At 41.5% G+C, this 18,854-nt stretch overlaps 1 protein-coding gene across 4 annotated transcripts in view; it reads left to right on the top strand.

Moving 5' to 3' along the window:
* Positions 1-18,854, top strand: part of RPGRIP1L (RPGRIP1 like) — a 72,414-nt gene that overhangs the window by 14,548 nt on the left and 39,012 nt on the right. For 3 of the 4 annotated variants that reach the window (XM_035119297.2, XM_060276058.1, XM_035119298.2), the window contains exons 7-14: positions 2,291-2,396; positions 4,146-4,292; positions 5,182-5,255; positions 9,834-9,973; positions 13,942-14,048; positions 14,294-14,344; positions 16,073-16,252; positions 17,717-17,834. In XM_035119297.2, the coding sequence (XP_034975188.2) occupies positions 2,291-2,396; positions 4,146-4,292; positions 5,182-5,255; positions 9,834-9,973; positions 13,942-14,048; positions 14,294-14,344; positions 16,073-16,252; positions 17,717-17,834 (923 nt within the window). The other variant, XM_060276059.1, reaches the window with a different exon arrangement.

The following is an 18,854-nucleotide window of genomic DNA, read 5'->3' as shown; positions in this document are numbered from 1 at the left end:
AACAACAGATGTTTTCATGTTGGAAAAACATGGCTCATGAATTGTCCATCTGGAGTCTTGTTTTCTTAACAACATTCCTAGGTTCTATCATTTGCATAGGTACTTGTGCTTACGGTAATATATTTTAATTCTGCTCAGTTCTGTTTTTGCCTTCCCTAAGGTCACTTAATCTGCAACACTTTGGGTCAGGATGATTTAGGCCAAAAACATAGAAAGGCAAGATGGGAATATTATCCAGTCAAAAGGAAAACCTCTTAGTTTCTCTGGTTTTGGATGGCTAGCACTGGTGGCAAATGCTTGCAAGAAAGGGCAACTACAAGCCCTGGGCTGTGTCATTGTCTTCCCCCATTTCCTTTACCTTCTTCTTTTGCACCTTTAAAGAAGCGATTGGAAGCTACTTAGGCAAACTTGGTTCATTTAAAGCTGGGGGTCCCCAACAGGGTACTCTTGGGCACCATAGCTCCCTCATGTACACTCCTTTGGGACTACCATTCCAACACCCTCTGCTTTTCTTTTCCTATGTTTTGGGTCATTGGGAGCTGCCCTACTTTTTTTGTTTGTGCTTTATTTAGGTGTTTGTCTGTTTCAAGTTGTGGGAAGTTCTGAGTAATGTCAGTTTTCTCTTTTTTCTTTTAATGGAAGTTTGTGGTATTTCTAAGATTTTCAAATGTACCTCAGGCGCCAAAAAGTGGGGAGCCCTAGCTTAAACTCTGGTTAGTGACAACAAACCAGAATCTGAAATAAATCTGTATGGTTCTGACTTTTTCTCACCAACCATCGTCTAACAAATGACTGTTCCCCTAGTTTAGGTGTAATGGGAAACTGTGGTTAGTTTAAAGTCAAAAGAATAAGTTTTCCATCTCTTCCCTCCTGGCATGGAAAAGAAAAGGAGAGGGGGAGAGAAAGTGTGTGAGCCTCAGACTCACTGTACTTTGTTCTCCTGGTGGGAGACCATGGTTCCCCATTAGGTCTGAACACTCAAAGAGTTAGGCACTGTGGTACATACTAGTTAATGTCAATTGTCAGGAGACATTTGGCTTAGATCTACATGTATCATAAATGTCATTCTTCTCAACTCCTTTTATTCTCAACTCCTGAAAAACCTCTTTTGAAGCCAACCCTGCTATTTGTTTGATGTGATGTGAGAAACAAGATTCATAAGAACATGAAATGGCATTGGAGTTTTTAGTGTTTAGCATCAGGCAAAAATGTTTCCTCTACTTGCTACATCTATTTATATGAAGGGTGCAATAAACTGGATTCCTGGTTTGTGAGCTTTTTAATCTTCTCGGTAAGGACAGATGACTAGGTAATGGCAAAACACAATGGACCCTGAGTTTCAAAAGAATTATATATTTAAAAAAGGATTTCAAGTTCTCAGCTGGTTTACAGATGTGTAGGCTTTGTAGTCTATTTTCTGGTTCCAGCATGGCACTGGGACAATTTTTCCAGTCTGTCTATAACAGATAAGTATTAGAGGAGAAACAATGTATTTCAAGATGTGAGATTCTGTTCTGATGTTTATCACACTTTATTTGGCATTAGCAGTTAAGATCAATTCAGGGGTTTCCTTTAAAACATTTTTTGGTTGAAATACATGCAAAAACAATAATAATGAGATCACCTTGCACTGTTCAAGGGATAGGGTTTTGAAAGTATATCTGTATTTATCTGCGTGATGACTTTTAACAAGATTAAATAGTGAATTTTCAATTGAATCTCGGCAGGGAAAATATATAACAGAATCTTAGCCATATAGAATTTCGGTCAAGATGGTCATTGTTAAGATACATCTGCAGCTAATTTGAATGCCAATCTCGGGACATTATCTGTGTAAAATGCTAAGCCGCTTGCCTTGGAAATACTTGGAAAGGGGTTACGTTCTTGGATAATGCTCCACTAAATAGTAATTCTCTAACACAAAAGTTTTGGAAGAAAGTGTTTTTTTCTCTCTTCCTACTGTAAGTATAATACTGCTCCTTTCACCACAGGCTCCACCGAAGTTTGATAAGCATAAACCAAAACATCCAAATAATGAGTAATGTTCAAATATCTTCATACTGTAAAAACATGTATTTATTTAACAACCTATAATGTTTATTTTAAGGAAATGAATTGTTTTAGTTGTTATACACACACCTCTCCCCAGTTGTGTTTTGGAATTAGGAAGGTGTGAAGAACCCATTTTAAAGGGTTTTAAGTTTTCCAAGGCAAAATTAACAAGGTGACTCGACTATTATTGTACCATAAACCTCACAATTACTTTCTTTTTGAACATGCCATTTTGTAGGTTAAGCATTCGGGACAATGTTGAAATGATCAAGCTCCACAAACAATTGGTGGAGAAAAGCAATGAGTTTGCAGCAATGGAGGAAAGATTTCTTCAGCTTCAGGAGGTAGGCAAAGACTTCAGCTAGAACTGTAAACTTGTTCACCAGGAAGTAGACCTCATTGAACTCCAGGTGGGGTTATGTATGGAATAAACTTGTTTAGAGAGGTACTTCTTTCTTCACCCAAAGTATGATACAGATCTGGAAATTTAAGACTTCAATCCTATATACACTTAGCAGGAAGTAAGTTCCCTTGAACTCAGGGCAACTTATTCCTTAGTAGACGGCATGATGATTGTGCTGTAAATGAAGGCTAGCTAAGAATGTTTATACAGTTCGAAAGCACGTCAAAGTGCAAGTAGATAAATAGGTACCGCTCCAGCGGGAAGGTAAACAGTGTTTCCATGCGCTGCTCTCGTTCGCCAGAAGCGGCTTAGTCATGCTGGCCACATGACCCGGAAGCTGTACGCCGGCTCCCTCGGCCAGTAAAGCAAGATGAGCGCTGCAACCCCAGAGTCGGTCACGACTGGACCTAATGGTCAGGGGTCCCTTTACATTTACCTTTAGGAAATAAATGGGAATTTATACTAACCTTGCAATCCTATACATGTTTGCTCAGAAGGACGTACTTAAACATTAGTCCAATTTCAGCTGTAATTAGCACAGAATCACACTCTTCAAGTGCTGAATGGTCTTTCACAATGTTAAGGTGCCAAGAGCTGCCGAATGCATAGTTGGTCTATTTGTCCATCTTCTTCAGTAAAGCCTACCCTTTGCAGGATGCCCTTCAGTAAAGCCTACCCATTCACCAGCCTTCAAACTGGAAATGCCAAGGAATTGAATTGGTAGGAGGTTTCTCTCCATAAACCATGGCCTGATCAGCAAATCCAAGTGTAGCATTTTAGATGCTTCCTATACCTTCAGCTTAGATCTGCTCCCTCCACCAGAATTAATGATGCAGCCCACATTTGCATGCAGCTTTTGTGCATATCTCACCATACACAACTCAGCATATGCAGACCTCTCTACCAGCAATACTACTGTTACTTAGGATGGAAAATGTGGATTTTTTTGCCCACTGCTTATCATTATGGTAATATGACATAGCAGACGAAGCTGAAGCACCACAGCACAGCAACCGCACTCATTTGTAAGGGAGTTATAGAGTGGAATTATTTTCAGAAGATTTAAATGCTTATCAAATCCTTGCAAATTGTGGTGTGTGCAACAGTTTCCAAAGCGAAATAAACAGAGGTGCACGTTTTTGAAATGTTGAGCGCAGCTCGATAGTTGAGATGTCACACAGAAGTGCAGAATCAAATTTTAAAGAGACACAGAATTTCTTTTAATTAAATCTTAATGCAGCTCCCTTGGAAAGAATTAAGAAGGCAAACGAAACATCAGCTGGTGGGTTAGCAGCAAAATGACAAGAGCTGCATGGACATATTTGTGGTCAGGTTCATTTTTGCTTGCTACTGTAGCGTTTTGGGTCAGCGTGTCCAAACCACAAGAACCACAGCAAAATACTTTAATTGCTAAACAGATGTCTGTCTTGGTCCTGCTCATCACAGCTGAACTGGGTGTGGTTAGCATGCTGGAGGAGGGAGGAACACCCTCCACCCTCTTTGTTGCCGACATTGTGTCAAAAACATGGCAAGAGCATCTCCTGTCGACTGGATTGAGATTACATTTTAAAGGTTGCTGGAGGAAACCTTTTGACTCTGAATCCATAGCCTGCATCCAAGAATAGTGGTCGCAGCCTAATGTTACTCACCCAGACCCAACTTCAGCTGCCTTCTCTCGTCTCCTCCACAGAACCAAAAAAATCTTAAAGCAAGCCACAATGCACTCATGGCAAAGGGGGACGAACTCAATTTGCAACTTAAAGAAGAACGTTCCAAGTGCCTCCACCTCGAGAGTGAGTTACAGGCCACAAATTTTTCAAAGCGACGATTAGAAGAGGTGAGATCCTTGGGGTTGGGGGGTTGGGAAGAGCACAGTCTTTGCACAATCCTTTAAATTGGGCTAGAGAAACTTGCGTCGTATCCCGGACCAAGTCGTAAGAGGACTCCCAATAATTTAAACATTCTGGTCTTACTTGGCTTATGACTGCACAGCTGGTGGATATATTGCACTTAACGCTCTGTTGTTAACCTACAGTAGTATTTATATACCTCTGAGCAGTCTTTGAACACCCATGTAAGATCAAGTTTGCAGTCGGACCATTTCAAGATGCTGCATTCATCCTATTACATGATGATTGCATTAAAGGTGGCAAACACCATCTAAATTTCATCTATAGACAGAAGCAGCTTGCGAGATGGGACCAAGCTAGTACACCAGCTTTCTGGCGGGTGAGTCGTTGTTACTTACTGGGATGAGGAGGGCACCGTGGTGCAAACACACCAGCAGGAGTGCCAGATTGGCTCCATCAGTGCTTTTGCACCACGCCAACCTTCCCACCGCTTCACTCCTCCTCCTCCTCCTGGTAAGCAACAGCCACCCACCCCCACCTGCCAAAAAGGCAGCATAGCAGATCTGCCCCCACCTCTTGAGCCATCTCTACCTATAAAACAGGTGAAATGAGTCGACCCAACGCACTAATGCTTGGTTGATATTAAAAAAGGAGAAAACCTTACAAAAATGAAAACGTTTTGCAAATCTTGATTTTTCCACCGTCCCAATTGGCCTTGCTCTTTTGTGACATCAGGGCATTCACTGTAATGTCAAAGCTTACCAGCCACTGACTGCCAGAAAGCACAGCCATGCATGCAGCTATTCAGAAAGCTTTACTAGTGTCGGTAATGTTGCTTTTTAATTGCATCACTTACAACGTTTGTCTTCATTCCAGCTTCAAGATAGAATTAATGATTTGGAAAAAGAGAGGGACCTTTTAAAAGAAAACTATGATAAATTATACAACAGGTAAATAATAACTGATAACAGAACTCTTTTAACATTCCATTTCTCAGTTTATGTATGGGCTAAAATAACCAATGCATGAGTAGTGGCAATTCAGCTGCAAACACTTTTGGATAAAACTGACCTCTTTCAGTCTGGGTTCAAGCCTGGTTTGGGGACTGAATTGGCCTTAGTCGGTCTGATAGATGACCTTATTCAGGAGAGATGGTGGGGGAGTACAGCCCTGTTTATTTTCCTGGATCTCCCTGCAGCTTTTGATTTCATCTGGACTGATGAGGGTTAGACGCACTATTATACGGTGGCTGTGGACCCCTGGCAGTTAACCTGCAGAGTATGATTTTTGTCCCCAGTGCTATTTAATATTTATATGAAGCCACTGGGTGGGAGTGGCCCTTAGGAGATTTGGGGCAGTGTTGCTTATATGCTGATTGATACCATTTTGAGGTTTTCTCCTACCATTTTAGGCAATAAAACAAAATACCCAAAATTAATTCTCTGTAGCATCTGAATTTGGAGAGACTGTACATGTTCAAAACCAGTGCCTTGATAAAAACATGGGCTGATGGAAAGCTAATAAACTACACCTGCATCCTAACAAGATAGAGACCCTATAGATGGCCAGTCATTGCCTCCTAACCTAACCTAACTCACAAGATTGTTGTGTGGATTAAATGAGGCAGTAGAAAACCATGTGCGCCAGCTTTAGCTTCTTAGAGAAAAAGGCGAGATATAAATGCAATAAATAGATGGAAATATTGATTGATTGATTTGCATATTATAATTATGGCCTCTCAAAGTGATTAATAAAGTAGCTCTTGGGATCCCAAGACTGGGACCACACTCCTAAAAGGTCCTGTGCTATTCCTGTTGATCTTTTCTCCTGCCCGTCCCCTGCCTGCCCCGTTTTAACTGCTGACTCTCTTCCATATCACAACCTGCTTTTGTAATGGTATCCAGTTTCTAAAGTAGTTTGCTCCACTGTGTGGTAGGTAAAATAATCTTTTAAAATCCCTTGGACTCAGTGAATTAGTTTTGCAATTCTTTTGATCCTGGCCAGAGTTGAACCTGCACAGTTTCTAACAAAGGGTCTATAACGTTGGGTGTTGTTTTGCAGCCTTGTAACAGAAGTCAGCTTAAAACATTTTTGCAGTCAGTTTTGGCAGTACTTCCCAGCTTTAACTCATTAGCACACCTGCCCCTTTATGCTGGCCAACAGACAGCATTGTCATGATGCGATAGCAGATTGCAGTGGGCTGGTAGGCGTCTTTTTTTCTTTTCTTTTACTTCCAGCTTACACCTCAATGTCTCAATTTCTTTTTTTTTCTTTTTTTAAATGGACCCCAATCAAGAGCAGCACAGGGCGTGACTCTAACTTTTTCAGGTGCCAAAACGCCTTAGGCTGGCACTGTGACTGCACTTCATATTTATGTAAAGACGCTCTGAGGTAATAGTCTGTGTAAATTCTGTCAGCAGTGCTTAATATCACATAAATAAAAAATTAGGAGGCTAAACCTACTGAACATGAAATGAGACAGGGCACTGAATTCATTTTCTGGTGCCGAACAGAAAATTGAAGCAATTACAGTCAATTTGCAGAGGCTTAATGAGGAAACACCTGATCATGGAGTCGGTGGAAGGAGAACCCTCCAGCTGTAGGAGTGCTTTTGTTGAAAAGAGAGCGCAATTGTCATTGCGTTTTCTCTAAGGGGGAGAGAATAATATCCAATTCTTGGGGAGCAGGGATAAAATCTGCTGTGGCTTCAAAGTGCCATGTCCAGTTTAGCTGTCTGACTTGCTGATTTCGGGCATATTCATGCCATGCATTTACAGCATTATGGCACCATTTCAGGCAGCTTGTTCCAGTCATATTATGTTGGTGGAAATTCCACAAGCCGCTCCAGAAGCTATAAGCGCTTGACCGTGTATCCCTCTGACCCTCCGTCCATACTGGTATTAAGAGCACAGTGTGGTGGATGGCCAGCCATTTGTACATTACCCAGATGGCTTCAAAATGCAGCGGGGTGAAGTAAACTCCAAAGACATTCCAGGCAGATTCCAGTGGAATGCTGTCCTAACTGCGAAGGAGATGATAGCTGAGCAGTAAATTTCAGAAGAATTTTGTATGCCTTTAAAGTCAGCATTATGCGGATTTGGAATTCTACATTGCTCTAAGTTTAACCAGAGTCAAATTCTGAGGTGGTTGTTGGAAAATGTACAAATGTACAAACTTTTCTGACAAGTGAAAACTATACATATCTGTATTTAAACAGTGTAGCCTGTAATTGAAATCTCCACACTGCAACAGTGATGTGGTAGATGCAGTTGTTGGCCCTCAAGGGCCTAATATGAAAGAATGATGATGATAAGCATTATATTTATAATTGCAATTTATTTAAATTTGTGTCAACTGAAACAGAGTCTTTAGATGACTTAAAATACGCAAAACAAATGTATGATTTAAAATATGTAAGTACAAATGCATATCTTATAAAAAATCTCAGTAACCTGCCTCTCCATTATAGAAAGCTGTGTACGAGAAAACTTCCATACTAAAATCAAAGTAGCAGTTCCAATGGTCCACATTAAAACTATTGACAAGAATGAGGTATTGGCTCAAACCCTAATAACTTAACTGCTGTTAGCTAATAAAGATGCTAAAAATTACTAAAAAGACTGGGATGGGTGGGAACAAATGTCTTCACCTAACATAGAGGGCAAGCTCCCCTAGGGAATGCATTCCATTGACAGGGGCTGCCACCCCAAAGACCCCTTCAATTGTTGCCCTCCCTCCACACTCCCTATAGATAGGGCACCCTGGGGAAAGCTTTTTTAGATGATCTTAAGGCCAGCATAGTCTTATTTGGGAAGAGCTAATTCCTTCAGGTATAGGTTAAAGGTAGCAATTTGAATTGGGCCTGGAAATGCATTGGCTTCCAGTTGGATTCATTTTGTGATTTTGCTATTTTATATTGTTTTGAAAGCACTTTTGTTGAGTTTTTCATTTGTATTACTATGCTATCCATTGCTTTGGGACGTTTGAATCAAAAAGCAGTATATAAGTAAATCATAACATAGCATTTAAGCATGCAGTCTATTAAAATGTTTTAAAGGATCGAGCATATTGTTCTCCAGCCCATTTCTTTATTATATCCCTCTACACCCTGTATTCCATTCCTCCTGAATTCTAGTTTAACTAGGGAGAATATATGAATATGAATTTGTGGCATGCACATTTTGCCCATTTGAATATTTCCCTCCTCTTCACTTGTAAAGCCCCTGCAGACCAAAAAAAAACAGAAATCTTGAGGTGATCATACACATACGTGTTCTGTGCAGAATGCAGAAATTAAAAAGGCTGATATGTGGAAGGCTCCAAATTTATCAGTTCCTTTGTCCAAAACCAATAATTTGAAACTTGAAAGTTTGGGAAATAATTCTAACAAGGAGACCTTGAAAGGCATCCCTACCAAGTCCCGAGATCTACTAGCCCCTCTGGAGGAAGCTAAGTCAAGCCCTCCTCAGAGCTGCATGTGATTCTGGAACCACTGCCTCCAAAATTGCAAAATTCTGTTAACATTGAACCATAGCTGCTACATTTACTGGAAATTGAGCATTGTAAGACCCCTGTATGGGGTAGTTGTTGTCGTTTGAGACCCCCGTATTAAATGCAATAACATTAAGTAGAAGAGGGGTTGGTAATAATGTCGTTCTGTCCTTAGTTCTGTTATATCTGAAATCAATAAAATATGGTAAAAGAAAAAGTAGTATTACGCACCATGCACGCAGTTTTTTGAACTGTGAATCATTTGATAAACACTTCCCCCTCCCCTTCCCCCTCCCTCCTAAAGGCCATCTTCTGTTCCTGGTTAACAATGTTAACATGTTAACTCATGTTAACAATGCAAGTTTTTGGTTTAAGGGTATAAAGTTGGCTTAAGAGTACAAAGATTTTTACTATGTTTCAGAGGGGCTGTTTCATGATAGGAGAACCGCTGTTCTGTTGTAGCCAACATTTCTTTGGACAGACAACTGCCTCTGGGCTTCCTTCGCTCCCCCCCTTTCCCCTCCCTAGGTCTTTAAAACGGATCAGGTGGGTCACTGCAGGGTTGTACACGAAAAGAGGTTTAAATGTGCAAAGGCTGCCCATGTTCGGAGTCTGTTGCTGAGGTTTCGAGTAGCAGATTCCTCTGGAACAGGCCTCCGGATTCCTTCCCAAGTCCCCACAAACCTTCACCCGCTGCCAACTCTCTTGGCTCTGGAGCTCTAAATTGAGTCCAGCCCCGTTGCTCATCCCGCAAACCCTTTCATGTCCCACGACCGCAGCCTGAGAGAGGCGCCTCGGTTTCAACAGCAGCAGACCAGCATGTGTTTACTTAATTCCTAAGACATGATGACAATGATCTCTGCCACTAAAATCGCTTTCTCCCCGCACTCCCCTCTTTATTATTTTCTGTTAAAGCCTATTTCTGAGTTCCTTACATGCCATATGTTGGTCTTTAATATAATTCTTTTCTGTTCCCTCTCCCTCTCTCCCTCTCCCTCTCTCTCTCTCTCTCCATTTCTCCCCTTTTAATTCCTTAGTGCCTTTGGCGTGACCCACGACCAGCAATGGAAGTTAAAGGAGCAGCAGCTGAAGCTGCAGATTGCTCAGCTTGAGGCTGCTTTAAAGTCGGATTTAACAGATAAAAACAACATCTTGGCCAGAATGAAAGCAGAACGAGGTATATTGCTCTGAAGGACATTGCAAGGTGTGCAAGCGAGTTTTCCATTTTTTACTCAGCTGAGAGCTTTGCAGAACATCAGAAGCTGCCTTGGCTCAGGATGCTTCCCCCCCCCCCCCGCCAGCCCAGCATTTGTCTTCTGTCTGGAAGCTGCTCTCCAAGGTCTCTGGCAGAGAGAGGACCTTTCTAATCACCCAGGAACTTCTGCATGCTGTAGTTTCCCACACTTTGGTCTTTTGGGGAAAGGGCCACAGTTCAGTGTTGAGTATCTGCTTTGCATGTTGAGAGTCTCTTCCTGCAAATAGGTTGCATCCCCTTATGAGTTCCATCAGGCAAGCAGATTCTCAAGTCAACTGGGCTGGCAGTGGATGGAGTCATCCCTTCTCTTTCTGCCACTGCCTTCTCTCTCCTTTGGCATTCCCACCAGTGTAGGGGAAGGGCTTTAGCTCAGCAATAAATCACCTGCCTTGCATGCAGATGATCCCAAGTTCAATTCCCAGCATCTCTATGTAGAGCATGGCGAAACCCCTGACCTGAAACCCTGGAAAGCCACTGCAGTGGAAAGTCAGTATAGATGTTTGTTTATAAAAAAATATTTATATCCTGCCCTCATACAATATACAGCAGGCATCCCCAAACTGTGGCCCTCCAGATGTTTTGGCCTACAACTCCCATGATCCCTAGCTAACAGGACCAGTGGTCAGGGAAGATGGGAACTGTAGTCCAAAACATCTGGAGGGCCGAAGTTTGGGGGTGCCTGATATACAGCAATACAATACGTATTTTAGATGGACCAATGGTCTGACTGTATAAAGGAACTTCCTTGGCACAACTTGAACTAGGCGCACACACTCCCTCTGGTGGTGTATCTAGATTCCCCTCTCACAAATATACTTCTACTTATTTTAAAATGTAAAAGTGTGTTGGAGTGCTAACATACATGTTTTTTCATAACTCTTTGCTAGTCCCAAAGGCAAAATGGGGAACTTCTGGCCTTCCAGATGTTGCTGGACTTGAACTTCCATCATCCCTGGCTGTTGACCTCGCTGGCAGGGACTGATGGCAGTTGGGAGTCCCAACAACATCTGGAAAACGCTAAGGTGAGTTGAGTCAGGCCATAGACCAGCATTGCCCTGAATTCTGCTTTCAACATTGGCTGAGCAAATAGCCCCTAAGAGCCAATGAATGAAGCATGGAGTTGGTACAGTATAAAAGAACAGCCATTAAGCAATGGTGCAATGGTACTGCTGGCGTTAAGTGACAGTACAGCAGAGGAAACAGACCTGTTCTCCGAGAGATACTGCCTTGGATCATGAAGGTTTGATTTGGCAATCTTGGCAAGTAGTTTTTCGTAGGCCTATTGTAACCCTCGTCTATAAACACTATAAAAAACACACAACCCTTATTTTAAAATCTAATGGATTTAAGGATCACTCTGATTGAATCTGTTTTCTGACTCTTTCAGCCACAATAGTACCATTTTCCTCTTTCTTTGTGTCTGAAAAGGACTAGAAACTTTAAAAGAAGCAAAGAAAACTATCCAGATCAGGAATCTGTCCTCTGTGGGCAAAATGGAAGCAGTACGTGAACTGCATATGAGCTGTGGGAAAGATGTCAGGAAGAGTGTTGATAAGCAGTGTGGGTCTTGGAGGCAGATAGTTTTCTCCACAGAAGCTGATTTTGCAAATCCCGTTTGTTTCTCCTGTCTTTTTCCTTGGCCTTCAATTTACCATTGGTAGGCTGCCCTTTGAAAAGGCCCATGTGTTCGTTTAGATAACGCAGAACTGTTTTGGTTCCTTGCTTGCTTGCTTTCCTCCACCCCCACCTCCCTGTTCAATGTGCAGATTAGTTTCAGGTTTTGTGATCCTCTGGGTTAGAACATTTAAAAGCAGTTTAATGTTTAAATTAATTGCAGGCTTAGGAGCCTCTTTATTCCAATTCTTTCCCCCCCCTTTTTCCCCCTAACATGAATGCGTGGGTCAGCACCCTGTGCATATTGATTACAGATGATGATATTAGCACAAACGGCTTTTGACAGCTGTTTGTTTTACCAGTAGATTATCTTAATCTTTGTTTTCTTAAATCCCCGTTCTTTTTATGTGAGCAGGCAAACACTCCGTGCGCACAATACAGAATCTTGTTTAAGTTAGACCAAAGGCACAAGTAGCTATGTTGTTCCATTAGAACAGTCCCACACAGAGTGAAACAGAATATTTCCATCTTTAGGTTGTTACTACAAGCTGCAGCCTGAGGGTCTTATCATGTCCAAAAATAGCTTTTGCTCCAGCCTTTGTTTGTTTGTTTGTTTGCTTGCTTGCTTGCTTGCTTGCTTGCTTGCTTGCTTAATACTCAACCCCGAAAAAGAGAAGAACTCAAAAGCTTGCAACATAGTTTCAGGGGTTGGGGTGGAGAGTCTTCAGTGTATTCTTTATTCTTCCTGCTTAAGTTATATCATTAACGCCCAAGTCTTCCCCACAGAAAATGCTTCCAAATAATTACATATATCTGGTCCAGTGGGCTGGTCCAGAGGGTTGGACTAGGACCAGAAGACCAGTGTTCAAATCTCCACTCGGCCATGAGTGCCCTAACATAAAAGACCCTAAAAGATTAAGCAAATGAGTTTTATGTTCTCCTCAGTGATAGTCCTGTTCAGAGTAAACCCACTGAAATTAAAGGACATTGCATCCATTAATTTCACTTGGTCTATTCTGAGTAGAGCTTAAGCTGTACACAATCACTTGACGACTCTGAAGGAAATGATTTCAGTTGAATGTTTGCAGATTGAGTTGACAATGTACAATATTTATAAACATATAGTTTGTTCTGTGTGTGTGTGTGTGTGTGTGTGTGTGTGTGTGTTTTGGAACTGAATGCATAAAATCATCATTAAAAAGAGATTGTTAATGTTCTAAAAACATTTATTGAGAACATTTAACGTGAGGGGAAAACAGCAGCCCAAAATAAGCCAAGAACAAAACAAACAACCTGGGTATAGATATGTAGCTGCTTTGTGGGTCTTTAGACTGTAATAAAGAATGTGTGTGTGATATGTAGCTGCAGGAAAGCAGGTGAGATGTCAGCAGAGAATACTATCCAGTCTACAAGATACAATGTGTAAGAGATCAATAAGCAGATCAATAAAGCATTTATCTCTCTCAGTCAACAATATCCCACAATCTTCCCACCTCACCAACTTATGAACCTAGTTACCCAAACATGACCTGTCAATAGAAGGTGGGAGCATTTATATTGATATTCATTCTGGGGAGGCAGAATAGAAATCAGGCTTAGGTGAAATAAGGATATGCTGCTGTTTTATTACTTGTCCTCAAGCTATGTCATACATCAACATTGACTTTAGTAAACACATTTGTAAGCACATGGCTTATCCTGAGATACCTCCTTTCCATGTCTCTTATAACATCTCTACCTCTCTATTTCTATGCCCCTTTTCTGTTAATATTATTAGTAATAATAAAAGTAGGAACACATGACAGATATATATTTGGCAGTCAAGATCTAGCTTGTGGGCAATCAGTGCCTGCCCTCAGCATGGCACACATTAAAAGTGTTCTCTGGGGTCCCATTGCGTTGCCTAAACATGCTTGTACAGTCACAGCAGGAATGTCCAAATCCAGTGCATCTCTTCATATAGCAGTGAGAAGCCACTGCATGGAATTCCTTAGTTTTTACAGTCCTGTGGGGTAGGGGTGTTCTCTGCATGGGTAGAATTTTATTGCTGGCTCTCTGAATCCCACTTAATGAATGGGAAAGAAGGGGGAGGGGGCGGTTCTTTGTTTGAAATGTATTTGCTTCAAGTAAAATAGGTTTGAAGATCATGATGGTCGTTTCTAGGGTTCTGCATTTAAACAGAATCTGTAATTTTCTTTCTTTCTTTCTTTCTTTCTTTCTTTCTTTCTTTCTTTCTTTCTTTCTTTCTTTCTTTCTTTCTTTCTTTCTTTCCGGAGACAAAAATGAAAAGCTGGCCCAGGAGAACAATGAGCTGCGGTTGCACTATCTAGAGCAGAAGCAACAGCTGGATGACTTGAGGAACCGCATGAAGTTTTTCACCAAGGTGAACTTCTTTAGGAAATGATAGAAAGTGGGGGGGGGAGGTAAAGCTTTTCTATATTTCATGCACAACGCAAATGTTCCTTTCTTAAAAGCAAAAGAATTGCAGGGATATGACAAGAGTTTACTTATTCATGATATCCAGCAAAATGCCATGTTTTAGCGCAAATGCACTGTGTATTCTCGGTGTCTCACTCCATTATTCATTCCCGTCGTACAATGCCATCCTATTGACTGTGTCTGTTTCAGGAGAGTGACATTGACATGGCCGAACTCAGCGAGGCCCTCGTGCTTATCAAGGTAACTTGCAGGAACTGTCGTACGCCGCTTCCCCCCACCCCAAGCTCTCCAGTCCTCTCTCAACACCTGGTGTTTCAAGAAAGGCTTTTCTTGTGCTGCTTTTGCGAGCTAATGTGTCTTGCTTGTATGAACTGGGTATGCTGCTGTTCAATTTCCGTAAAGCAGGAGACAGACAGAGAGAAGATGGCAGCATAGAACTTTTTAAGGTTATGTACATATTTCATTGCAACATCAGAAGTAGATTAACCTTAAGCCTACATGGATTTGCTTTAAAGCTTCTCTCTCTCTCTCTCTTTGTGAGAGTGAAAACAGTTGCTTTTCGTGTTATCACATTGCCCCAGTACAGGTCTGATCAAAACAACTTTTTGTTTACAGATTCTGAAGGATATGAAAAATAATTCCGAATGATATAAAAGCAGGTGCAAAGCTAAAACGTTACACTCTGGAAACATAAGCATTTTCTTTTCTCCTCAGTAGCTGAAAAACCTGCTAGTTGTTTATTTATAAAAGCACTAGAGGGAAATTTCAGTTTTCTCCTTGCACTGCTTTTATCGTTTTTTCTGTTTGCAGTACTGCAGTAATGTGAAAGAAAAAAGAAGGAATAGAAAATGATCGGTTTCCTGCCTTAAATAATTTTTGTCAGTCTCTCCCTCTCCAACCCCCGCACCTGTAGCATTTGTAGTTTCTGTGAACAATTACAGATTAATAGCATGCACATAGAAGTGTGCATGCACACGAAAGCTCATACCAAAATATAAACTTAGTTGGTCTTTAAGGTGCTACTGAAGGAATTTTTTTAGATTAATAGCACTTTTGCATAGAAAATAGTTCTCTTTCCCCATGCCTTCCTTTAGCATAATGAAATGTATATTAAAATGCATATTTTGGAGCAGGCCCTTTAAAGGGCGTGAGAGATCCAAAGGCCCTTTGAGGTGCCCTTCTCACTCGGTCCTGTGTCAGTGTCCCAGAGTTTCTCAGAGAGTGCTATTTTTCACTGTTCCATATGGTCCCCATCCCATTTGTAAGACCCATAGCTTTAGCTTCCCTGCATTCTCTCCCCACCTTCCCCTGATAAAAATGTGCATACACGGGGACCTCTGGACAGGGGTACCTCTGGTTACGAACTTAATTCGTTCCGGAGGTCCGTTCTTAACCTGAAACCGTTCTTTACCTGAGGTAAGCGATTTCTGTTCTCATCCTGAGGTAAAGTTCTTAACCCGAGGTACTATTTCCGGGTTAGCGGAGTCTGTAACCCGAACTGTTTGTAACCCGACATACCACTGTATTAGAGAGTGCTCTTCCAATGTTGGTCACAGGGAATTGAACAGGAGGAAAGTAGTTTGTAGCACAGGTATCCTTTGAACCAGAGACTTCTTGCCTGCTTTCGTACTCAGGCTACAGTATTGTGCCACTTTTCTGGGAGTAAGTTCTGTTACAGCTTGACTTACTATACCAGCTCTTGTTGAAATTAATCCCAATGAACTCATTAGAATGTACTTCTGAGTAAAGGCTGCAAAGTCAATTATTAAATGGATCTGAGTTGCTTTTGTTCTTTTCCATGGAACTGAAACATTTACAAGCTTGGTCTCCAAGCATAGATTTATTTTAATGCCAGAAAGTGACAGGTCCATCTGTTTCAATTATATATATATATATATATATATATATATATATATATATATATATATATGCTAGCTAATTATAATGCTGTCAACTTTTATGGCTCAGGTTCGTAGGCAGCAAGCAAGCGGCGACCTCATGTTCTTGGAGAAAGTAGAAGATGACAACCATAAAGACTTGGAACGTTCTATGCGTGAGCTCCAGGCAACCCATGCAGAAACTATTCAAGAACTTGAAAAGACACGCAATATGTTAATTGTACAGCATAAAATTAACAAAGACTATCAGGTATTTAATTCTCTCACTGTGCAGTTGACTGCTGGTATCTCTGTGATTATGCGTTTTCCTTTTTTCCTTTTTGTAGAATCTGATATATTAAGATTAATGAATCTATGATTTTGCATGATAACCAGGTCTTAATGAGCTGAAATCTATCAGACTGTGCTATTGCGATGAGTTCTTTATTGTAAGATACGTGTTGTACCACACATCACCAAGAATTCCCCCCGCCCTGAAACCAGTCTGTTGTACCTGCTGAAATACAAAAGTCCCCATCAGTATTGGCATTCTGCCGGCTCTTGAAGACACACCTATTAAAACAAACATTTCCTTGATCTCATTTGAACCTTCTGCTTTGATTGTAGTTTTAGCTGTTAAATTATTTTAATGGACTTGTTGATCATTTTAATTAGGGGTGTTTTAATGTGGTTTTAATGTGCATTTTAATTAGAGGTAGTTGTATTTTTATAACTGATTTTATTCTTGTTATTTTGCTGTTCGCTTATGGGTTTTTTGTGAACTGCCTTGGTATTTTTTCTGAAACCTCTACAAAAGTTGCCATGTGATTTTTGCAGAGGTTAGGCATCTAGAAGGAACTCTCCCCAAGACCCCAAATTTGTTAAATTAACAAATTGATCTACTGTAGTCAAGTGAAAGGGGGAGCTGTTTTTTAAAGGGAAGAGGGGGAAATAATTAACATAAGACTGAGGCTGTATGGGGCTAACAAGCATAAAATATATTTTTCTTCTTCCTGAGCCTTGTTTGGATTACATTTTCGCTAACGTTTATACCAGGATAAGATCAGGCATGGGCCTTCGTCTCTTGTTTTCCCCTCCCGTGGCTCTCCCCATTTGCACCATGGGGAGGAGTGAACAACCAAATTCAATCTCCCTTACCGTGGGCAATAGGACCTCCTTAATTTGGAGCTCAGTAGAAGAGCATGTGATTTGTATGCAGAAGGCCCTAGGTTCTATTCCCTCTAGGGCTCGGGGAGATTCCTGTTTGATACCCTGGAGAGTCATTGCCGGTCAGTGTAGACAGAACTGAGCTAGATGGACCAATGGGTCTGACTCAGTATAAGGCAGCTTCCTATATTAGGGGACCTGGGCCGCAGTCCTAACCCTACATACATTTGAGAAAGCCTCACTGAATTCAGGACGTGTTTCTGAGGAGAACTGGTTAGAGTAATAATTGTGACAGAGTCAGTGAAATTTTGAGTGCTGTGACTCTCAGTCCACATCTCCTTGCAGTGAGTGGAATTTGGAGAAGAAACCAGGGGCCTGTTTTTGGTTTCTTCCCACCCTCGCCCCCACCACCAGAGAATTAATACCATGGAACATATTATCTGAACAGCAGATACGTCCTGTCCCATCACACCCCATAAGCACCTTCCACACAAACGTTACACGAATAAGGGCCAATTTCTTCCCCAATAAGTGTGTGTGTGCTTTACTCGCTCCTTTACATCATCAGGCAGAAGTGGAAGCTGTGACACAGAAGATGGAGGCTCTGAGGCAGGATTACGAGACAAAACTGGAACAATATGTCCATCTTCTTGACGTTAGGGCTGCACGTATCCGGAAACTGGAAGGTACGCTGGTCAGGACTCTGGTTTCAATAGCAGGAAATATCTTGGGTCTGATTTGTATCTGGTTGATGGATTAGGAGAGTGGGAAAGTGTCAGTTTGAGATCAGGTTCCAGGTGCAGTCCTGAACACTTGCTTCATAATTAGTTAGCTGAAATCCGCAGGGGGTTAAAAGTAATATTCTCTGGGATTGACCAGGTCCAGTCCCTCGCATCTCTAGTTCAAAAAAGGAGTCCGCAGTTGATGTGAAAGAACTCTGCCCAAGCCAATGTTTGTTGGAGCTCGATAGCCTGACCAGGTGTTAGACAGCTTCCTGTGCTCCTGTTCTTGAGGGCTCCTTTCCTCTGACTGGCATCCAGAACAAAAGGGAGGATATCCTCCAGTGCTGGGCTCCAGTCAAAGATGAATGGGGCAAAGGAGGATGTTCTCACTGGGAGAGGCCCAGCCAGAGCTGGAAGAAACCAATGACATGAAAGTAAGAAAAACTCCACACAGGCAGATTTTGGAAAGAGCATTACAGGCACCCTAATAGGTCTTTGTGGGGACTCCAGTTATAAAGGAGGCACACAAGCATATTTCAGTGCTAGTTAAGTTTTGTATATAGACTTAATCCTTTATTTCCCCATGTGTTGTTTAAGAATGGGGTCATGATTGTTTCGCTAGCTTTTGTATTTGTGTACAGCAGACCCCTCCTTTCGCCAGTCATCACAAAGGCCACCATGAGGCTCTTTTCCCCATTGTATTGTAGGAGGACCAAAGCTCAGAGAGAATGGCTCACTCAGGTCCACAAGGTGACTTATGATTAAGGTGGAATTAAAAATACAAATATCCCAAGACAAAGTGCCCTGCTGTTCTGTTTACATTCAGCTGCAGATCAGCTGAATTTAGCGTTACTTGCTCCTATAGTTACAGGTAGGTAGCCGTGTTGGTCTGAGTCGAAGCTAAATAAAAAAATTCCTTCAGTAGCACCTTAAAGACCAACTAAGTTTTTATTTTGGTATGAGCTTTCGTGTGCATGCACACTT

This window comes from Zootoca vivipara, chromosome 6 (genome assembly GCF_963506605.1).
Source record: "Zootoca vivipara chromosome 6, rZooViv1.1, whole genome shotgun sequence".
NCBI lineage: Eukaryota > Metazoa > Chordata > Lepidosauria > Squamata > Lacertidae > Zootoca > Zootoca vivipara.
The sequence above is the reverse complement of the archived record's forward strand: the minus strand, read 5'-3'. Positions and strand labels throughout refer to the sequence as shown.